Consider the following 20,171-nt stretch of genomic DNA (forward strand, 5'->3'; position numbering starts at 1 on the left):
ATAACTGTAATTGATTCAAGTGCTTCAAGTGGAGGTAAAAATGATAGACTTGAGCAAGTGCCCAACCTCAGGTAAAGGGGAGATGGGTGGACTGGTCTTCCTGAAGGATAGGATAATGGCCTGGACCTTTAATGACTGCCAATTTCGAGAAAAAGAGAAATTCTGGATTGAATGAAAAGCTTAGGTAAAGGCATGAAGGTCAGAATGAATGGAGCCAGGTTGGGGAAATCTCAGGCAGAACAGAGGCTCTCCATCCTAGTGTGCTTCAGTATCACTTGTGGAACTTTTTCAGAATAGACACCAGGCACTTCCTTTGGGGACTGGAGTCAGCCAGTGCTTCTGATGTGCAGCCAGGACTGAGAATCACCAGAGACAGTGTAGAATGATGCAGGCAACCGCTTTGGATGCTGTTAAGGAGCTCAGATTTTATTTTATATTTAGAGGGAGGCAATGATGGTGTTTAAACGTGATTATTCATGTTAATTCTCCCTTATATTTGGCTCATGTCATAGGCACCTAATCAAGGTATGTTCAAAGAGCTGAATTCTACATCCTGAGCCAGGGCAGTTAGTGAAAGGATGTGTGTTTATGTGTATGCATTCATGTGTATGGTTGTTCATACATGTAAGTACATGTAGGCCTGTGTATGTGTGTATGTATTCATTATAATGAATCAGGAAGTAGGGTGGCTTGTGGAAAGAACAGACTTTGAATTAGCTAGAAACTTTTTAAACATAGCTGCAGCATCAGTTAACTTGGGTAAGTTATATGACTTCTCTGCATCCCGTTTCTTCGTCTATAAGATGGGGTGACAAGTACCTACCTTTTAGGGTTATGAGGATTTGAAATAATACATAAACTACTGGTGGAGAAGTAAATTGGCAAAACCATTCCAGAAGTAACTTAGTATGTAACCAAGTCTAGAAACCTATATAAAACTTTGGAGTGAAATCTAAGAACTTATCCTAAGAGACAAGAAGACGTGAACAGTTTGGGGTAGAGAATGAGGGATAGGTATTTTTAATAGCAAATATTTGGAAAAAGAAATTATCTAACAATTTAGGGATACTTTAAGTGTATTATACTCATTGATAAGATGGAATGTGATGTGGCCAATATAATGTTTTTTAAAGTTTCTAGTGATATCATAGAATGCTTTTATGCTTTTAAAAAAGTGTATAACTTTTTTGTAAAAAAAGTATGTAAAAATGCACAATGTTTGATCCCAATTATATAGATAGAATTAGGTACCAGTTGTGCAGGAAATTTAGAAAAACTGGAAGGAAATATATTAAGATGGATTTTAAGAAGGAAATAAGATGAAAGGAAATATATTAAGATAGTGGAAGAAAACAGTTTCAACTAACCTTCCAAGTAATACTTGATTCGCACCTTTATGGAGCACTATTTCAAAATATTATGTTGTAAAATTTTGTATGAATTTCATTGTCTTTCTAAAATAATCCACTACTTTGGCTGCTTTAGATCATTGTTATTTATCCTGAAATAATTTTTATAATATGACATCTAATTTTATAATATTTCTGTGAGCCAGTATAATAGTCATGAAGAGCCCTGGTTTTGTTTCTGATATAGAGAGGACACTTCAAAATGTCATTTATTTCTAACTGCTTTGGGACTGAATATTAGTAATAAAAAAGTTTACATACACATTGTGTTTTTTCTTTTATCTCACATTTCATAGATCCAGGAATTTTTTCTTTTTTAGTTAAGCCATTGATTGTAGGATTAACTTTTAAAAGTTTACCTTTTATGTGTCAGAAAATTTAGTTGGCTATTGCTGTTCTGTCTTTATCTTGGCTTCTTCTCTCAAGGCCTTCTGATTGTTAGTTTGAGAGCATTTTCACAGGCCTCTATAATATAAACGCACCCCTGTTTAAGATGACTTTATAACTTTTATATAACTTACAGAAATTCCTGGCTTTATAGGCCTTTAAGGAAAAAAAAAAAAAACTTCATCTCTTAAAATAGCAGAAATTTAGAAACTATGTGAGACTATTTCAGAAGTAAAAATGCATATCAAATTGCTTGTGATTTTTTTAAGTGAGAGATACAATGTATATCTCCCTATTAAAACCAAATGCCATTGGTACATATACTATAATGTAATACTCTCAGCAACTTGACTTGCTTCTGTAAATTCATAAAGTTCTAAAATAAAATTGAGTATATGCTATACTACCTCTGAAAATTTTGATTTTATTAGGAATTACAATTATATTATAAACAAGTTGGATTGTATTACCAATAGCAGGTGGAATATTATATTTTGGCATATGGTGGGAAAATACCATGCACTTTGAAATTTCTGTCGTAAACTTTTCCTCACTTAACCCTAAAGATAAACATAACTTTTTAGTACATTAAAAATTTGAACTGGATAAGACCAATAGAATTTATTAAAAATAAAAGTTTAATAAATTTACGAATATCTTTTTTTCCTACTGTTTAGATTGAGCACAGATATTACAGAGAGAAGTGTTTTAAACCTATATCCTATGGGATCAGCAGAAGCCTTAGAATTACAAGATTCTGCACTGAAGTATGCTTACCTTTTATAACAAATTATATTTTCTCTTTTTATAATACATTGACATTTTTATGCTTTAAATTTCACTTTATATCTTTTTTTTTTCTTTCCTTGTTCCCACAGTGGTCAAATACAGCTGGAAACATCTCCAGTATGTGAGGTAAGGCTGCTGGTGGGATTCACCAGAACTCTGTGCAATATTTTGCCGTGGAATACCGGCCACCACATTCTGTAAAGATTTGTCAGGGAGTGAAACATCTTTATTAATGAGGCCGATATTCAGATTTGTTCAGGACACATTTTTCAACTTGTTTGTACGTTTGCCTCTTTAGTTCTGCTTTTCTACTCTACCTCACCCTCTGTTAAAGATGAGAGTTGGCTATTTCTATTGGATTCTGTAGATTTTTTTACCTCAGATCATCTTGCTGAGTCAAGCGACGGCAACTAAAATACATAGGGAATCTGCCTGTGTGTCGGAACCTGGAAGAGGACCGTTCAATGTAGATTTTAGAGCCAAGAAAAAATCTGGGAATTGGCTAGATGGAAATTAGCTAGAAAACACCTGAAAGACAAGAATAAATGACTTGAGAATGTCGAGGAGGATTAAAAGAATATCATAAAGAGAAACTGGTGGGGATATTTGAAGACAGGTTAAGGATGGGTTCGGTAGAGTTACATGGAGTGAAATGTGGGTGGCTGTAACGAAAGCAGTTTTGACATAAAACTAGAGATGAGCTTAGAATGTCACAAAGCGAGAATGTTACCCCAGTCAGAGAGAGAGAAGTTTGAGCTGGTGATCTGGGAGTGAAACATAGGTTACAACCCATTTCCTGAATGGATTTAGGATGGCTAATTTAGGTACCAAGATTGTGTACCAACAGTTGATGCCCCACTGAGGTATTTGCACATGTACTATAGTAAAGCGGTTTCACAGACTTAACTTTGTCTCTGTGTTAAAGAAATAAGGAAAAAGGAAGTGTCACTATAAAAGGAAAAGCCATGTTGCTAGAGAGTGTGGTTTCATTGTTAAGTGCAGTGACTTGGAATTATATTAGGTGTCAGTCCCATCTCAAAGACTGGCTAACTGTGGGGAACTTAATTAGCCTCTCTCAACATTCATTACTGTAACTGGGATCATAATACCTATTATAAAGATCGAATTAGGAATTTTGATTCAGAAAATGTCACATAATATAGAATATCTAAATGTTAGCTATTAGCTTGCTTCTCTATTTTTGTTATTGGTGTGGTCTTTAAACAGAATTACTGTACCACCTCTTCCCTGGGTGGAGGCATAATTGAATTACCTGATAGTGGGACATTGGAAGTCTTTTATTTGCAGTCTCCCCGAACCCATTTCATCAGGTTCTTCCTTTGAGGTTGATTTTGGTTCTGTGCAGACTTAACTTCTTTTTTAGCTTCTTATCTGGAAATAATTTTTTAAAATTTAATTTTATTTTTTTTGTAGAGATAAGATCTCGATTTGTTGCCCAGGTTAGTCTCAAACTGCTGGTTTCAAGCGATCCTTCCTCCTCAGCCTCTCAAAGTGCTGGTATTACAGGTGTGAGCCTGTAATTTGGTGCCACACTATGTCCATCTGTCCCTCTTTGGTGATGTTAATTTGATCACCCCATCAAGATATGACTCCATTTCTCCACCGTGTAATTGCGGTTTTATTTTTTCATTGCAGCTAACAAGCAGTCTGTGATGAGATAGTTCAAGACCATCTTAGCATCCAGCTGTAGACCCACTTTTGAGTCTAGTAAAATAGCAGATGGCCACCTGTTTACGTGATTTCAGGAGCACAAGAAAGACACAAAACTTGTAGAATAAAGATATATCCCCTACATTTTTAATACACAATTGGATGGTCATTGCAATAATTTTGTCTTCTAAAATGTATAATTCCTGATTTTTTTTTAAAAAAGGAAGTATTCCTACATGCCAGACCATGTGCTTTGTATATTACATAAGTTACCGTTATTTCATTTCTTCAACAAATATTCGTCGATTGCCTCCCATGTCTCAAGCACCACTCTGGACACTGAGAAAGTAACATTAAAGACACAGAGCTCCTACACTTACGAGTTTAGATTCTAGATAAGGTATAAGTGAAAAGTGGGAGTTATCATACCTGAGTGACGATGCAGGATTTGAAGCTCAAGATCAAGTGACTGGCCAGGTCACTTACATGTAAAAGGCTTGGCCCTGCTTTCCTACTGCAGTATATTGCCTCTTCATGCTGTGGACTAGTGGCAACACTAAGTCTTGTCATGCTTACAAACCTTAGAGGTGCCTGACTGCATCAAATGTTTTCTTCAGAGCAGATCTTGGCAGAAGAAGAGCAGCCATGATACTTATGTGTGCATGAGCAATGCTTCCAATAATGTGAATGGGTATGGAAGGAATAAGGGATGGGTATATACTAAATATAGACTGAGCCCAGTTCATAGTTTTGTCTAGGTCTAGTTTTCATCCCATCTTCTTTTAAATTTATTGTAATTATTTTATTTTATTTATTTTTTTTTTTTTTTGAGACAGAGTCTCGTTCTTGTCGCCCAGGTTGAATGCAGTGGCACAATCTCAGCTCACTGCAACCTCCACCTACCGGGTTCAAGCAATTCTCCTGCCTCAGCCTCCTGAGTAGCTGGGATTACTGGCACCTGCTACCATGCCCGGCTAATTTTGGTACTTTTAGTAGAGACAGAGTTTCGCCATGTTGGCCAGGCTGGTCTCAAACTCCTGACCTCAGGTGATCCACCCACCTCGGCCTCCCAAAGTGCTGGGATTACAGGCATGAGCCACCGCACCTAGCCTCATCCCATCTTTTAATCTAATAGCAATACATGCACTGATTTACTAACTACACAATTCCAATGGTTATTAGAAATTGCTACTGATATTAAACATTTTGGTGTTTTGGGAAGGAATGTTTAAATGTCACATTTCCTTAATATCAGCCCAAGACTGTTTTATGTAGAGTTTCCTCCCATTTTCCCATCAGCAAAGGTGAACTGTATCTTTGCAGTCAGTTCTAGATTTTCAGAATGGATTTCTACTTACTGATCTCCTCTTTATTTCTCCTGTTGTTTGTCTTTCTCATTGCATAGCACAAACACTTAGCATTCTCACTCGAAGTGGGACCCAGCTGTACCTGGTACACAGTGAGTAGTTAGTGAGGATTTCTGGAAGGGAGGGAAGAAGAAAGAGAAAGAGATAGGAAATTAAATGATAAGGATTAGGCTTTGGTAAGCAAAATTTCAGTGTACTGCTTATTTGATGTACAGATCTCTGGGTCTTAACTGATAGCTGCAAACACTCCATTGTTTAGGTAAGGTGTATATTATGTTCCTCTAAATTCATTTCCTTGTGCTTGTCTAACTTGAAAATCATCTGACACTTTTCCACATGCTCATAAAGCTTCATGGGTTTTTCCTGAAGTTTAACCATGCTTGCTACCATTATATTATGTGGAAAAGCCTAATATCCTCCTCAAGTAGGAAACTTGACTTCCAAGTCATATATCAATCATTCGGTCAGTTGGGCCAACCCAGCTTTCCCTCCAGTGATGAGTCTGTTTGTTCCATCAGCCAAGGCCATTAAGCCCATAGGTGTCGAGCTACAGCTCTGCACAGGCTCTGTGCTCAGTGCTGTGAGGGCCTCCCAGCCAGCTACTGCACCCTTGTCTCCAGAGTGAATTTTCTGCTCTAATTGGGCAGATTGTATTACTCCTCTGTACTCAGAGAATGTACCAGGTCCAACCTTCCTTAGCACCTTCATTTTAGCATGCTACTTAAAATGTCTTTGAACTTTCACTCTCATAGTTTTAAAAACACGTATATACCTGTGTCCATGATTTCGGGAGTCCCTTGAAGACAGAAAACCTCAAAAAAAAAAAAAAAAAAAAAGATACTTTTATTCTATCTCCAACTTACAATGTTTTGTGTTATTTTAACATAAGGTTTATTTATTTTTTTTCTTTTTTGGTTGAAGGAGGAGTATTTGGCATAAGGAATTCTCACTCCTTGTTTTCCTTCTGTAGGGCAATTATTTGTCCTTGGCAGACACATCTCTATGATTTTAAAAACGGAGGGGGAATAGCTGGCTCCGATGGAAAAAGGAAGTCACAAGGAAAAGAAAAGAGAGTAGTGAATTCACAGGGCCAGTGATAAGGATTATGTAGAGCTAAAATATGATCTTTACTTATGATTTGGTTATTTTTATATTCTTCTGTCTCATTCAAGCAGAAAGTAACATCTTTCAGCATAGCCCTATATTGATCCGCCAGTATTTGTTGAGTGCCTGTGCTAGATTCAGCCTTGTTTTTGTGTAAAGGACTGGAAGATGAAGGCTCTGAAGTTGCCCTCGCTTTAATTAATTTTTTTTAATTGTGGGAGTAAGAGGATTTAGATGTTGAAAAATTTACAGAAGAAATAAGATGGTCTGCAGTCCTGAGCTTGTTTTAGGTGCTCAGGGACACTGGGGAAGGGGTAGAGTTTAAGGAGAGGAAAGTAAACTTAGACTTTGGGCATTTTGGGGTTTGGCCCTGTAGCCAGGAGCTATGTTGAGCAAGACAACGTGGCTATGGGGAATCAGCTCTCTGTGAGCCACACGGAAAGGGGAGGCCAGGATTGTGAAGCGGTTTGTAATTGGTGGCACATCACGTGATCTGACTTTAAACATACTTTACGTGACTGTCCACATCAAGTGTGGGTGTCACTGTCATCCATGCAGGAAGAATTGCAAATTGTATGGCTCTTACATAAATAATATCAAACGGGGAAGGGTCTGGGAGATGATAGGGCAAACTAGAGGAAAGAAATTGCTTATAGAAAGAATCAAACCTGAAGTTACTTGTTAGCAACTCTAACAAAGCCATTTAATTGAATAGGGACATTAGTGACATTTTATTCTAAAAATATGGTTTCCTCTTGGATTTGTGTCAAAGGTGGGAAGGTTTGTAAATAGCACTCCTCAACAATGAATAGGAACAGGCATCTTAAATGTACAATAATTTGGTGGCATATATGAAGGTGTTTATATAAGCTAACACCCAATTTTTTATCAGGGAGGATCAGGGGGTTCTTGACTACCTTATAAAGAAGGCAGATCTGGGTAAGAAACTAGAGTGCGTCCCTTGTGGGCCACTTGTTTCTATGTGTCCCTTTCATGCTGGTTTTACAAGATTTTGCTCTCAGCCACTGTTCCTCAACTTCTACACTATCTCTCTGGACCATCTGGTCACCTTGTGGACTCAGGCACCCCATATATAATAATGACTTTGAAACCTGTAGCTCATGCCTCAAGTTCCCCCCTGTACCCCAGCAGTCAGATTTTATCTCCATGCCCCACAAATTTCTCTTTCTCTACATAGCTAAACTGATAACTATCAACTTCTTCTTAAACTGCTCCTGTGTTCTCCGTGGTATTCAGTGATGCTACCATCTACCCAGTCATTCCTGCTGGAAATCAGGATGTCATCTTGACTTTTCTCCATGACCAGTTATAAGTCCTGCACATTTTATGACAGAAAAAAAATTTGTAATTTTTTCTCTTAACCAGTAGTTGCCAAAGTAATCTGATGTTGAACTGACAACATGAGATTTGCCCAGTTAATTTGGGGTCCAGACGTGTATTTATTGAATGCTCCCAATGTGATTCTGCATATTTAGGAAGTACTACCTTGAGCCATTTCTAAAAACCATAATTAAAATGAGGATGGGAACCAGCAGGCAGCTTGTTCACCTAGCAAGGTAAGCTGACATCCACAGATATTTTGGAGTGAACTCCTTGCTCTGGGAAATTCTTTATCTTAGTTTGTATAATACTTTAGATGTATTTTTCTATGAATACAGCTGCATGTTTTCAGAACATATGAGTATGGTCTACCTAGCTACTGAACACACTAACTAATTCAACAGATATACATTGTGTACCCATGGACTGGGGACATGATGGCAGTAAGAAAGATGCAGTTCTTGCCTCAACAGTCTCACAGTCTAATGGAACATACCATGCTTTTTTCTTCTTTTTTAAGGTGCAAAGTGATCTAACATTACAGAGTAATGGGAGCCAGTATTCTCCAAATGAGGTAAGTTTCTTGAAGATTCATGGAAGGTGAGGTGTTTCTTGATGGCTGGATTGGAATATCTTTTACAGAAATATATAATCTAAGACTTGGGATTAATTGAGTCTTTGGGGAAATCTGTCTAACTCTCATTGGCTATCATAGCTTTATCTGGTCCTATTCATAATTAAATATTTATTTTTATGAGATATGTTTTTAAAAACCGAATGTGGGAACATCTTTACAAGAAAACAGAATGAAGATCACTTAAAAAGGCAACATTTAGAATGTCTTGTTCTCCATAAATGATTCAGTGTGTGATTCAGTATTACTGAGTTCAGTATTATCTGTTTCCTCATCAGATGTGCCCTCTTTTGGATATAAGTGGATATATGTGTGTGTGTGTGCATGCACCCATGCACACACCTGTGCAAGAGGATTGCCAGTGTCACATAATTGTAAAATGTTCTTAAAATGGGCAAAACAAACTGAGTGGGTCACTCTAAAACAACATTCTCTTGATTATGCCACTTAACATCTTTACAAGGTGATTTTTTTTTAGCCAGGACTTCATCACACAGCAGCAAATGTGAAAAGGGAGTAGTTTTGTTACAATCCTTGAACATAGAAAACCATACGTAGTTCTTCTTCTGTTTTCTTCTTTTGTTCTTTTATTTTTTTCCTAATTTCCTTTCCTTCCAACACCACAGATTAGAGAGAACTCCCCTGCAGTCTCTCCTACCACAAACAGCACAGCTCCATTTGGCCTGAAGCCTCGATCAGGTAAATGAAAACCTCAGCCCATTCTTACACTAAATAACTCATTGCTTTCTCTTGAGCCTTTTAAGTGTATGCATTATCAATGTGCACATCCTTGTCAGTTCTGCTGAGCTGAAATCCTGGCATCTACAGCTAGGGGAGGCCAGAGTTTGTAGCTTTGTTTTCAGTGAATCAGCTAAGTCTGTGTTATCAGTAGTGGATAACCTGTCTTCGTTTGAATCAGAGCAAAGAAGAAAAAGGTGGGAGCATGTAAGTGGGGACGAAATACTCTATTGATTTTTTTTTACCTAAGGAAGATAAAATAGCTGCCCTTTGGCCCCAGTGGTTCCTGGTGCTCGGCTGAGTTAAGGGGCAGCCTGCCTCTGGAAAAGTGACTCCTTTCTGAGACATCCTCATTTGCTTTCTGAGTCTGGTAGGTTCTGTGTGTTTACTCACATAACAGAGTGGTCATTTCAAGGCTTGCGTGAGTGGTCAGGAATTACTTTTTAAAAAGTCTTTTGAGAAAGCATTCTGCTTATATTACCAATTTTATTTTAATTTGTTATGAGTTTATTCACAAAAGTAAATTATAGCAATGTACAAAATAATGGTTGCTTTTGAAAAGGAAGCACTCTGTATAGAAAAATTTGATTCTTCTGATTTCTCCATTTATTTGAAGTTCTGTTGCTAATCTTCCTTCTTTTAGGTCTTTCTTTGTTTTAATATTTTTGACTCTTTGGTATTTAGTCTACACTTATTACTCATGCTTTTAAGCAAGTGCTAATAAAGAATTCAGACACTTTTAAGAGCTGGTAGGGAACTCAGATGTTCTTGAATTCTCCAGCAATGCATTTTGACAACAGTAGAGGTCATACATGTGTATATTTTGCAAAAAGGCACCCATAGGAAAAATAAAGATGATACTTTAATAAAGGAAATGTTTTTCATTCTTGGGGCAGGTTGATTGATGGGTGACAATTGGCCAGGTGTAATGGTTTCCTGGCAGTTTGAATGGGCCGTTGGAAAAAAGCCATTTGAGAAAGTGCTTGAGTGTGACAAGGGTTAGTGAGTGTTTTATGGAGAGCCAAATTTTACATGAAATAAAACTCAAATGGCTGGTCTTCTCATGTTTGGAACTAAGCAAATGTGATCAGTTCTGGGCTGAGGCCCTTGGCTGGGTTTTCATTTCCATGGTCTCAGGTGTGTCCTGGGAGGAATGGGGGTGAGTCCAGGCACACCGCATCTGTGCCTTCAGTGACGACCCGCCAGGAGACTTACTTTACACACTGAGGACTTCATGTTGAGCTGCAGACTGTCTCCTAATCCTCACAGTCAGTTTTACACAATTTAAAAGTATGGTATAATTGAGCGAATCAAAGTTGAATGGATCTTCAAAGAATAATATTCTGTTGAATGTGTAAGTTGCAATTGTAGAATTATTTTGGTGACTTTTTTATTCTTTTTATAGAGTCCAAACTGAACTTATTACAGTTAGGGTTTACGTTGTACTGGGGCTGTTAAACCATTTCACATTCTTTGTAGCAGTGAAAAATAAATGGAGCTTTTATTTTGAATAGGAGAAAACGAAGTTAATTTCCTCTCCAAGCTTCCAGCCTTTCTATAATGCTGACTAACCAATGTGGAAATTGTTCTTGTTGTTGAAAGCTCTGTGGAGTTTGGTTGCTGTAAATAATGCTATTTATCTTCAGGATCATCAAGTGACATGTTGGAACTTTATAAAAGTTGCATTATGTATGGAGATTTTTTTCATTTGATTAACAATTTTAACATATTATAGTATATATGCTTAAATGTATTTTTCACATTTTCTGGAAAGTAATATATACAGTAATCTTAACTGGAAAGCATATAGTTTTAAAAGATAGAAACCATTTTTAATTGAGTAGCTTTAGAATGCTTAAAGCCAGTTAATTTTTATTTTGAAAGTGTGTGGATTTATGTGATTTCTGTGTTATAAATAAAAACGGACTGCTTAAATTAGCAAGTTGAAATAAGAACTTAGAGTAGGCTGACAGTTTCTTTCATTTCTTTCTGGGTCCTCCTCCCAAACGAAGACAACTGCACATACCCAAATATTTATGTCTAGAACTATATCCACTTATTTTACTGACCCTGCCTTATGACTGAATAAAAAATAATATAGATATTTCCTAAATATGAAATTGCCATATGGATATTTAGTGCAAAAGTAAGAGTTGCTATCATTTCATAAGTGACCAACTCAGAAGTTCTTGAAATTGATTGATCTCTGTTGGTTAATTGGATTTGTTGTTAAATAGACTGTACTAGTCTCCAACATTTTTTGTCTTTTGTTTTTTAACTGAGCAATATTGAAAACAGTATTGAGAGGTATGTCCAGGATTGAGAAAAGAATTAGCTAGATTCAGCTATCTATAAAGCATGCCAATAGACCTACAGATGTCTTTAAAAAGAAATTTGACATTGCTTTGGAGAAAAAAAAATCACTAATGGTAAATGATGATTCTATAATAGTTTTATTTATAAATAATAGATATATTTACACATATTAAGTTTTATTCTATGTCACCAATATTTTTGTGTGTGAATCGCATTTTGTTAGTTTTTTAGAAAGTCTTTGAGAAAGGTATCTGGCAGGTCTTTTGCCTTTTTATCTACCTAACCTTTGGGTACTCTTTCTTTCCTCTGACCTGATTCATTAGTACTCTAAGTCTGTGGGCTTGCAGAACTGTTAAGATTAACAATATGAACTGCATGCAAAGTGTATGATTGATGGGTACTAACACTCAGTTTTTATCATTCTTTTTATTCCATGCACCATCTTTCATTCTTCTCCTATATTGTGCATTTGAAATTAAACCCCATATAAATGAAATCCACTCTTCATTTCCATGCAAACCCTATGCCATTTGTGAAATGCTGCTGCCCCTTTGGTTTTTCCTGGTCCTTGTGCAACTGTACGCGGACTGGCTCTCTGGCTCCCCTGCAGACCCAGCCCTCATTCTTCCTCCTATCTCCTTCAACACACTTACACAGGCACAGACATGGGACAGCTCTAGCTACAGTGTTCCATCTGAAGGAGACAGTGACAATGGTAGGTGGCTTTGTACCTATTCTCCAATGTTCTCATTAATAAGCCAATGCGTATACTGAACATTCATCTCTGTGCAGCTGAAGATAGAGTATATTCACCTGCATGCTTGGTACGAGAAATAATGTCTAAGCCTGGAAAGTAAAGTCCAGAAAAGTGCATGTGGATTGTTCTCTAGCGGTTTGTCAAACTCTAGTTTAATTAACTTGACTATTCTGGATTTGGGGAAGGCATTATAATACTTTCTTCTCTACCCTTTTCTGCTTGGGTTTTTTGGTTTGTTTGCTCGTTTACAAAGATTTGGGGTTTGCACATTTGGATTTATCTTTGCTTGTTCCTGCATCTGAACTAAATGGTTTTAGAGTTTGATATTTTATTATTCATGCTTACCGTGTAACCTAAGGTAATTAAAATGTAGCATGGCTGATCCTAGAGTATTGCATTGAAAATAATGTTAATGTGGAGAAATTTCTAAAAGTGAAATCGTTTGCCTTCTTTTTTCCAAATTATTGGCATGTTTTGACTTTTGATACCTTCTTGAGTATAAATTCATCTTTTTGACATTCAAGGATAGTAACTTGGCCTGAGAATCAAATGTGTAAATAAAAAAATCGAGGATACTCAGCTAGTATTCATGTGGATATCTTTTAATTTTAAATCTTATGTGGCCTAAGAGATTACAATAAAATATAATTATTTTGATCTACACGCCACGTATGTCTTCATCTCCATTCTAGTCTAATTTCGTTCTAGTTTTTTAAATCTTCAAATTTTAAACATTTTACTTCAGAATACACAGTGATTGCAGTCAATTTAAATGAAACAGAGAATGTGGTTTATAGGGAAGAGTACAGGGTATAGCCACAATGCAGACATAATGGGAAGATACGTTTTCTGATAATATTTCTCTTTTCATCTAAGTATGTTATATGTAATACCTAGAAATATATATATTTAAGACACTTGCTGTGATTTCTGGTTAAAATTCAACCAAAAATGCTTCTACAATTTCCTTATGGAGAAGGACAATGTACACTTTGGCAGAGTAGTTATAAAAGGAATTTAATATTTCATAGATTTCTAAATGTTTAAACTGAAAATAAATAGGATTAAAAAACAAGAGTTATGAAACAAATGGCTCTGCTTATACCATCGAGTTTTAAATTTTGGAAGTTGAAGAGGGCTAAATGGAAACTTTCTTGATAAACTTTTTCTTTCTTAAGGTTTTTTTTTAATGGAGGGGAGGCATTCTTGTTTTTCAGAAAGTATAGCTATTTATGGGCCTAATGTTGTTTAAAGGAAATAAAGCCTGAAATGAAAGATTTATGTGTGGTTTGGTATTTCCTTAGGAATGATATCTGAAACCAAAGGACTTTTTTTTTTTTTTTTAAAGCTGGGAAACAATTAGACTTCTTATGTAGCAGTAGAATTACTATCTTTATAGATGAACAGGCTAAAACCAGAAAGGTGAGGTGAGCCGCCTGGATCACACTGTGGGGTTGAGGTGGAGGTGAAGCCACACCAGGGTTCCTAACTCTGGAATCATCTCTGCTGCATCTACATTCAGGCTGCCTTCATTTGATTAAAAATCCTTAAATTTCCATAGAAAGTAATCATTGTGGAAATCTTTCTAAAAATAAAATAACCTTGCAATAGTTACTAAATTATTTTTTCTATGAGTAAGAATTCCAGGAATTCACATGCAGCTGTTATGCTGTGCCACAATAATAATAAAGCCATCGTTTTCAATACTCATGGTTCAGTCGATCATGTCAGATGTTTGAAGATTGTCATTTTTTCCTATTTGCAATTTGTCTCTATTATGCCCTGGGCAACAGAAAATTTTCTGTACAGCAATAGTCTTTACAAATATTCGTTTAGCTTCCCAGATCTGACTTTTATGTTTATCTTCATTCTCTTTGTTCTTAACTTTGACCTGTGATTGGAATACATTTTCTAATGGGTTTTTCTTTTTTTTTTTTTTTTAGTTAAAGAAGCTGCACTGTATGTTCACAAGTCTGTGAGCTAATGTTGGGAAAGGAACACAGACTATTTTTTATGTTGTTCTTACTGGTTCCTCTTAAGCAGAAGATCCTACTCAGGGGCCTCTCTTGGCATTTCAAAGCTGATTACATCAGTTTTGTTTCCTCATATTTTCTCCATTATTCAATATTGGCTGCTATCTTTGTAAATAACCTTTATAAATAAACATCATCTTATTACCAGCTCAACCTAACGTAATCTAACTTGACTTTTATTTATACTTTTTAGTTATTATTTTTGGTAAAGTTGTCCTTTTATTACCTTGTTCACTGTCTTGCTTTATATAAACTTATCCTTTTATTTAAATTCTTTCAAATATTTTATTCCCATTCTATCTCATTTTAAAGTCCCCATTTCTCTAAAACTTATCCTTCAAACAGATTTTTTAAAATTGGCAACCTGGGTAGAAGGTCCTTGGGAGTTTGAGTTCTCAAAGTCCTCAAAGTTCTGCCGCATGAGGTGGATGGAGGAGGATGTGGAAGTTTGTCTGTGGGGTTGTCCGGGCCCACCCTGGAGCTGGATGGGACAGCTTTAACCTCTGTTTTTAACCTGATGGTTTAACTTCTGCTTTTCCCCTCCTCTTGTGTCCTCTTACTGAATCTTTCCTCTTCACTTCACTTTGAAGTTAAAAACCATTTCTATCTTCTTCGGGGTAATTTTTGCTCTTTCATTTGCAGTGAATTTGTAGGTGCTACTTTATACTTATTGAAAATTAATCTTTAAGTTATCACCAGAGAATGGATGAATGGACCAGTTTACATTAGTCTCTGAAGTAACCATGTGTCTTGTACCACTTTGCAGATATTTTCCTTAATTTTTTACAGTAATCTTACACTAGAGGTATTATTTTTCCCATTAGAAAAATGAAGAAACTGAGGATATAAGAGGCATTTTAGTGGCTCTCAACTCTGGTTTTATGTTAGAATCACCTGGGCATTTTGTAAAACTATAACCACTTAGGCCATGCCATAGTCAGAAATGCTCATTTATTTGGTGTAGCATTGAGTCTAAGCACTGGTCATTTGTTTTACTTGTTTTTATGTGATGTTATGTAGTGTTCAAGTAAGGTTGAAAGTCACTGGGTTAAGTAAATTGTCTAAGACCATAGAGAAGAAATGTGAGCATTTTGAGGACACACAATGTGTCCAGTTCAATTTTAGGCACCAGAAGGGAATGAATGAATCAGCTAGTGAGAGTTCTGATTCACAGTAGCCTGGATCTAAAGCTCGTGATATTTTTTCAAAGCCAAGATATTGCTGCCTTTGAGTTTGTCTATCTTAAACATCATGTCCAGTTCAGGTTCTTAACTTCCAAGGAGAAGTTGAGAGCTAAATTTTAAAACTTCATGTTTCCACAGAGAAGGAATCTCCTCTCATTGAGTTAAATTTAGGTATAAATGTTTTTATATGAAGAGTGCATTTCATGCAATAATTAAATGAGAAAGTGCATTTGGGTAATTTTTAGAGCACAGGGCTTTCTTTGTTTGCTTAACTCAAAGATGTTCTCACAACAAGTACGTAAATGGTTTCTTGTACACATCCTTAAATATCTGCTGAGTGCCTATTATGTGCTACGCACGATGCTCATCACTATGGATGCAGCTCTGAAAGAGATAGCCAAAATCTCTCTGCTTTCATGTAACATTTATTTCAGAGTCTAATGCATTCAGACCTGGAAACTAAGTTTAGGAGATTATTCATAAGAGGAAAAACTCGGGTGACTGATTATCAGGATAGAATAATCTTTGCAAGGACGTTCTCCAAATAGACTGAGCTTTAAATGAGGGAGTGTTTGACACACTTGTTTCATTCACTCATTCAACAAACTCATTCTGCCCCACTCACTGCTTTGTGGGGCAGGAGTAGAGGGTACAAGTTGGAAACAGACATAAACGTTTACAGATCCATAATGGAGCGAAATATCACTGTATTGTAAGACAGAAAGTGGTGAGTGCCATGGGAGAGACAAAGATATAAGAATTTTATATGCTCACAGAAGATAGAGATTACTCCCAGCTCAGAGATGAGGATGGGGAAAAGAGTGAAGGAAAAGGCAGAAAATAATGGAAAGATCAGTGGAATTTGACCTATATCTGTGAGGATGAATTTGATATTCTACATAAGCATTTCATTATACCCTGCAGATTCCATGCTTAATCTCTTCTGCTAAATAAATTACATATATGTGCAAATCTTTTCTGTCCTTTAAGTGTTATTTATGCTGGATGCAGTGGCTCATGCCTGAATTCCCAGGACTTTGGGAGGCTGAGGCAGGTGGGTCACTTGAGGTCAGGAGTTCAAGACCAGCCTGGTCAACATGATGAAACCCTGTCTCTACTAAAAATACAAAATTTAGCCAGGCATGGTAGCGGGCACCTGTAATCCCAGCTATTTAGGGGGCTGAGGCAGGAGAATCGCTTGAACCTGTGAGGCGGAGTTTGCAGCGAGCTGAGATCATGCCACTGTACTCCAGCCGAGGCAACAGAGTGAGACTCCATCTCAAAACAAAATAAAAATAAATGTTTATACAGCATACAGTAAATTAAACTATAGGCTTAATTTAAGCAGAAGTTATTTTTTTCCTTCATCTTAAATTGCCTACCTTGGCCAGGTGCCATGGCTCACACCTGTAATCCCAGCACTTTGGGAGTCTGAGGCAGGTAGGTCACTTGAGTCCAGGAGTTCCAGACCAGCCTGGGCAACATGGCAAAACCCCACCTCTACTAAAAATACAAAACTTAGCCAGGCATGGTGGTATAGGCCTGTGGTCCCAGCTACTCAGGAGACTGAGATGGGAGAATCACGTGAACCAGGTGGTTGAGGTTGCAGTAAGCTGAGATCGTACCACTGCCCTCCAGCCTGGGCAACAGAGTGAGACTGTGTCCCTTCACCCACCCCCCCATCCCCAAAAACCAATCACCACCTCTTCATCTCTTTAAACACACTCATAACACACACTCACTCTGCTCTCTCACCCATCTTTTTTCTTATTTACACTTCAGCAGTCACAGGAGCATTTGACTTGAAAATATTTATCACAGTGGGGGCTGCTTCTTAATATTTCTCTCATGGCCTCAAATTAAACTTTTATTCCTCTGGATTAAGTAAGGGAGCTCTTGAAATTTAGTGATATGAAATTAAGGAAAAGCAGAATAATTCTTTTGTAGATCAATTTCCTGAAGCCTGGACCCAGACTGGTCACTGGATTTATTATTTAAATAGGACTTGAAAGAAAAGAAAAAACTGTAGGTAATTTAATCAGAGGTACTTTAATGGTTCCAGTAAAGCTATTCTGTTGTAACAAACCCAGCAAAATAAGCAAGCACTTTTGTACTTGGTAGATTTATTATGAGCCTAAAGAGATTGCCTTAAGCTCTCTTATATGTCATAGTAATGAATACATTTAGAAAACTAGTAGTGATACAGTCATTATTTCTGATAATTTTGTGTATATTTGAAGTGTTCATTTTAAAAAAATACAGTTCAATTGGTTTTTAAAACACTTTAGATTGCTTAACATTCATAGAACAAATGCCCACGCATGCATGTTACATTTTTAAGTTACAAAGGAATGCAAAATTTAAAAATGATGCCAGGAAAGTAAAACCCAGACACCATCTCGTTATCCTGGTATCTCACATAGGGCTCTAATAAGGCAATGTGGTGTTGAACAAAAGCTCATGGTTCATTTCACTTCCTGATAGTTTCATATTCAGATTGAAATCTGCCAATAAAAACATATTGAAAATATTATTAGATAAGATTACCCCCCAGAAAAAAGGCAAAGGAAAATAACAGCTCCAAAGAAAACATTTGATTTGTTCAAACGGTGTTGAGGCGCCCCTTGCTGGCATATGTATGTATTATCCAACTCTATCTGCATTTCTTGACCTTTTTTTGGTAAATTTGGTGGTGCAAATTAGTTCTAGATTTTACATTTTTGTATATTTCTGTTTTGGTTTTGCTTGAAATGGTGTAAAATGTGATGCATTCTCCAGGTTCTTCCATGCGTCCTAATTTGTCAGAGTTTTCCTCAGTTCCCTTTTCTCTGTGAACTTGTCATCTTTCCCTGCCTGGTCACTCTGTCCTTTTACTGACCTTGGCTTTACTTTGTAGACAATTGATTCTACATCCTGTGAGGTTTGGGTTTTGTGGGACTTGGTGACAGTCCTCCTGTGACTGCCTGTGGTGTCCTTTGCCTGTGACTTCCCTCAGTGGCTTCCAGCAGAGGCCCCAGGCCACAAGCTGACTCCTCTCTGAGATTCCAGAAGGCGACAGGCCTTGTGTACCTTAAATCATCCTCTTTCTCCATTAACTCTAAGTCGACGATTTAAGATATGTCAACTTTCTCATCTTCCATAGAGCATCAGAATGCGAATTCAAGTATCTTAGAACTAATTTAGAAAGAAAATACTGAGATGTGAGAAGGAGAATGCATGTTCAAAGGCACAAATGGAAATTAAAATATAGTTAGGCGAGCACAGGACTTTTGGTTACACCGAGTGGACTCAAGTCTTTGTATCCAAAGTATTCCATTTGTAAATCATATTTAATTTCTAGGAATCTGAAATATTGAAATAGTGTCTAAAGTGGTCCATAGGAAATGTATGTCAAGGTAGAATAAAAATTACACGTTCTTTCTTATTCAGCATCGTTTAAATGATCATGATTGAAACTTCTGCAATTGCAGTACGCCATGCAGCCTTCGATGTGGTGTGGATTTCTAACATTGGAGTTCTCTGCCCAGAATTTTCTGAGAGACTTTCCCTCCCTACCTCAATCTGAAAGTCAATGGGATGGGGGAACCAAGGCTCTGAACAGCTCTTTCTTCCGTCTTATGTGCGAGGATAAAAATCTCTAGGAAGAAAAAAATTCAAGTTTAAATCTGCCCTGGGCTTTGTATCATTAAAAAATTAATTAAAACTCTTGCTGTAGTCATTCTCCAATACATAGAACATGATTTACCTTCTTGATTGGTCTCTACAAGATATTTTCCTTCAGAGGGAAGGGCATGTGTTTGCTCAGCTCATTTCAGAGGGAGCATCGCTGTTACTGTTCTTGGAGGTCGTAACTTCAAGAACCTGAAGCCAACAATGAGCTCTTCAGCTACTTCTAATCTTGACAGGCTTCCTAAAAGGAGTCCTTGCTTGTCTCCAAAGAGCTGACTTTTTTGATCGTCTGTCAGTGACAGTCTAGAAGGCAGAATTTTTCCACCGCACCCTCAAATATGTAATCATCACTTAGTTCTTAACTCAGGCTTATGAAAAACTTGATGCCAACAAAAACATTAACTTGTGCTTTTTAAAATACATACAACAATTCTAGAGCCTTATTTGAAATAAATTATCTGAATTTAATGAAAGGATTGAGTGTAAATAAAAACTTAGAATGAAAACAGTGGGAAGATGAGTGAAGTAGGAGATCTGTCAGACCAGTGACTTGGAACAGTCCCAATGACCCAGATCTTGCCCTGGGTTCAGTTTATTATCACCAAAAAATACAGCTTGTTAATCCACTCAACCTACTATAATTTAAGATGCCTCTTTTAAAATACTTGAGCCAGGCTTTTCTTGTGGATTTGGAATTTCTTTGTTTAAGTGGTAAATGAATTATTTTGGATAAATTAAAATACTGTTTGATTTTAATATGAATAGCCCTATG

At 36.8% G+C, this 20,171-nt stretch overlaps 1 protein-coding gene across 6 annotated transcripts in view; it reads left to right on the forward strand.

The window, feature by feature from the left end:
- Positions 1 to 20,171, forward strand: part of LRCH1 (leucine rich repeats and calponin homology domain containing 1) — a 204,032-nt gene that overhangs the window by 153,401 nt on the left and 30,460 nt on the right. For 3 of the 6 annotated variants that reach the window (XM_015121052.3, XM_077974335.1, XM_015121051.3), the window contains exons 12-15: positions 2,474 to 2,563; positions 2,675 to 2,711; positions 8,589 to 8,642; positions 9,329 to 9,401. In XM_015121052.3, the coding sequence (XP_014976538.1) occupies positions 2,474 to 2,563; positions 2,675 to 2,711; positions 8,589 to 8,642; positions 9,329 to 9,401 (254 nt within the window). Of the gene's footprint in view, positions 1 to 2,473; positions 2,564 to 2,674; positions 2,712 to 8,588; positions 8,643 to 9,328; positions 9,402 to 12,366; positions 12,472 to 20,171 lie in introns of all 6 variants that reach the window. The other 3 variants (XM_015121050.3, XM_015121049.3, XM_077974336.1) reach the window with 2 other exon arrangements.

Source organism: Macaca mulatta, chromosome 17 (genome assembly GCF_049350105.2).
Source record: "Macaca mulatta isolate MMU2019108-1 chromosome 17, T2T-MMU8v2.0, whole genome shotgun sequence".
Taxonomy (NCBI): domain Eukaryota; kingdom Metazoa; phylum Chordata; class Mammalia; order Primates; family Cercopithecidae; genus Macaca; species Macaca mulatta.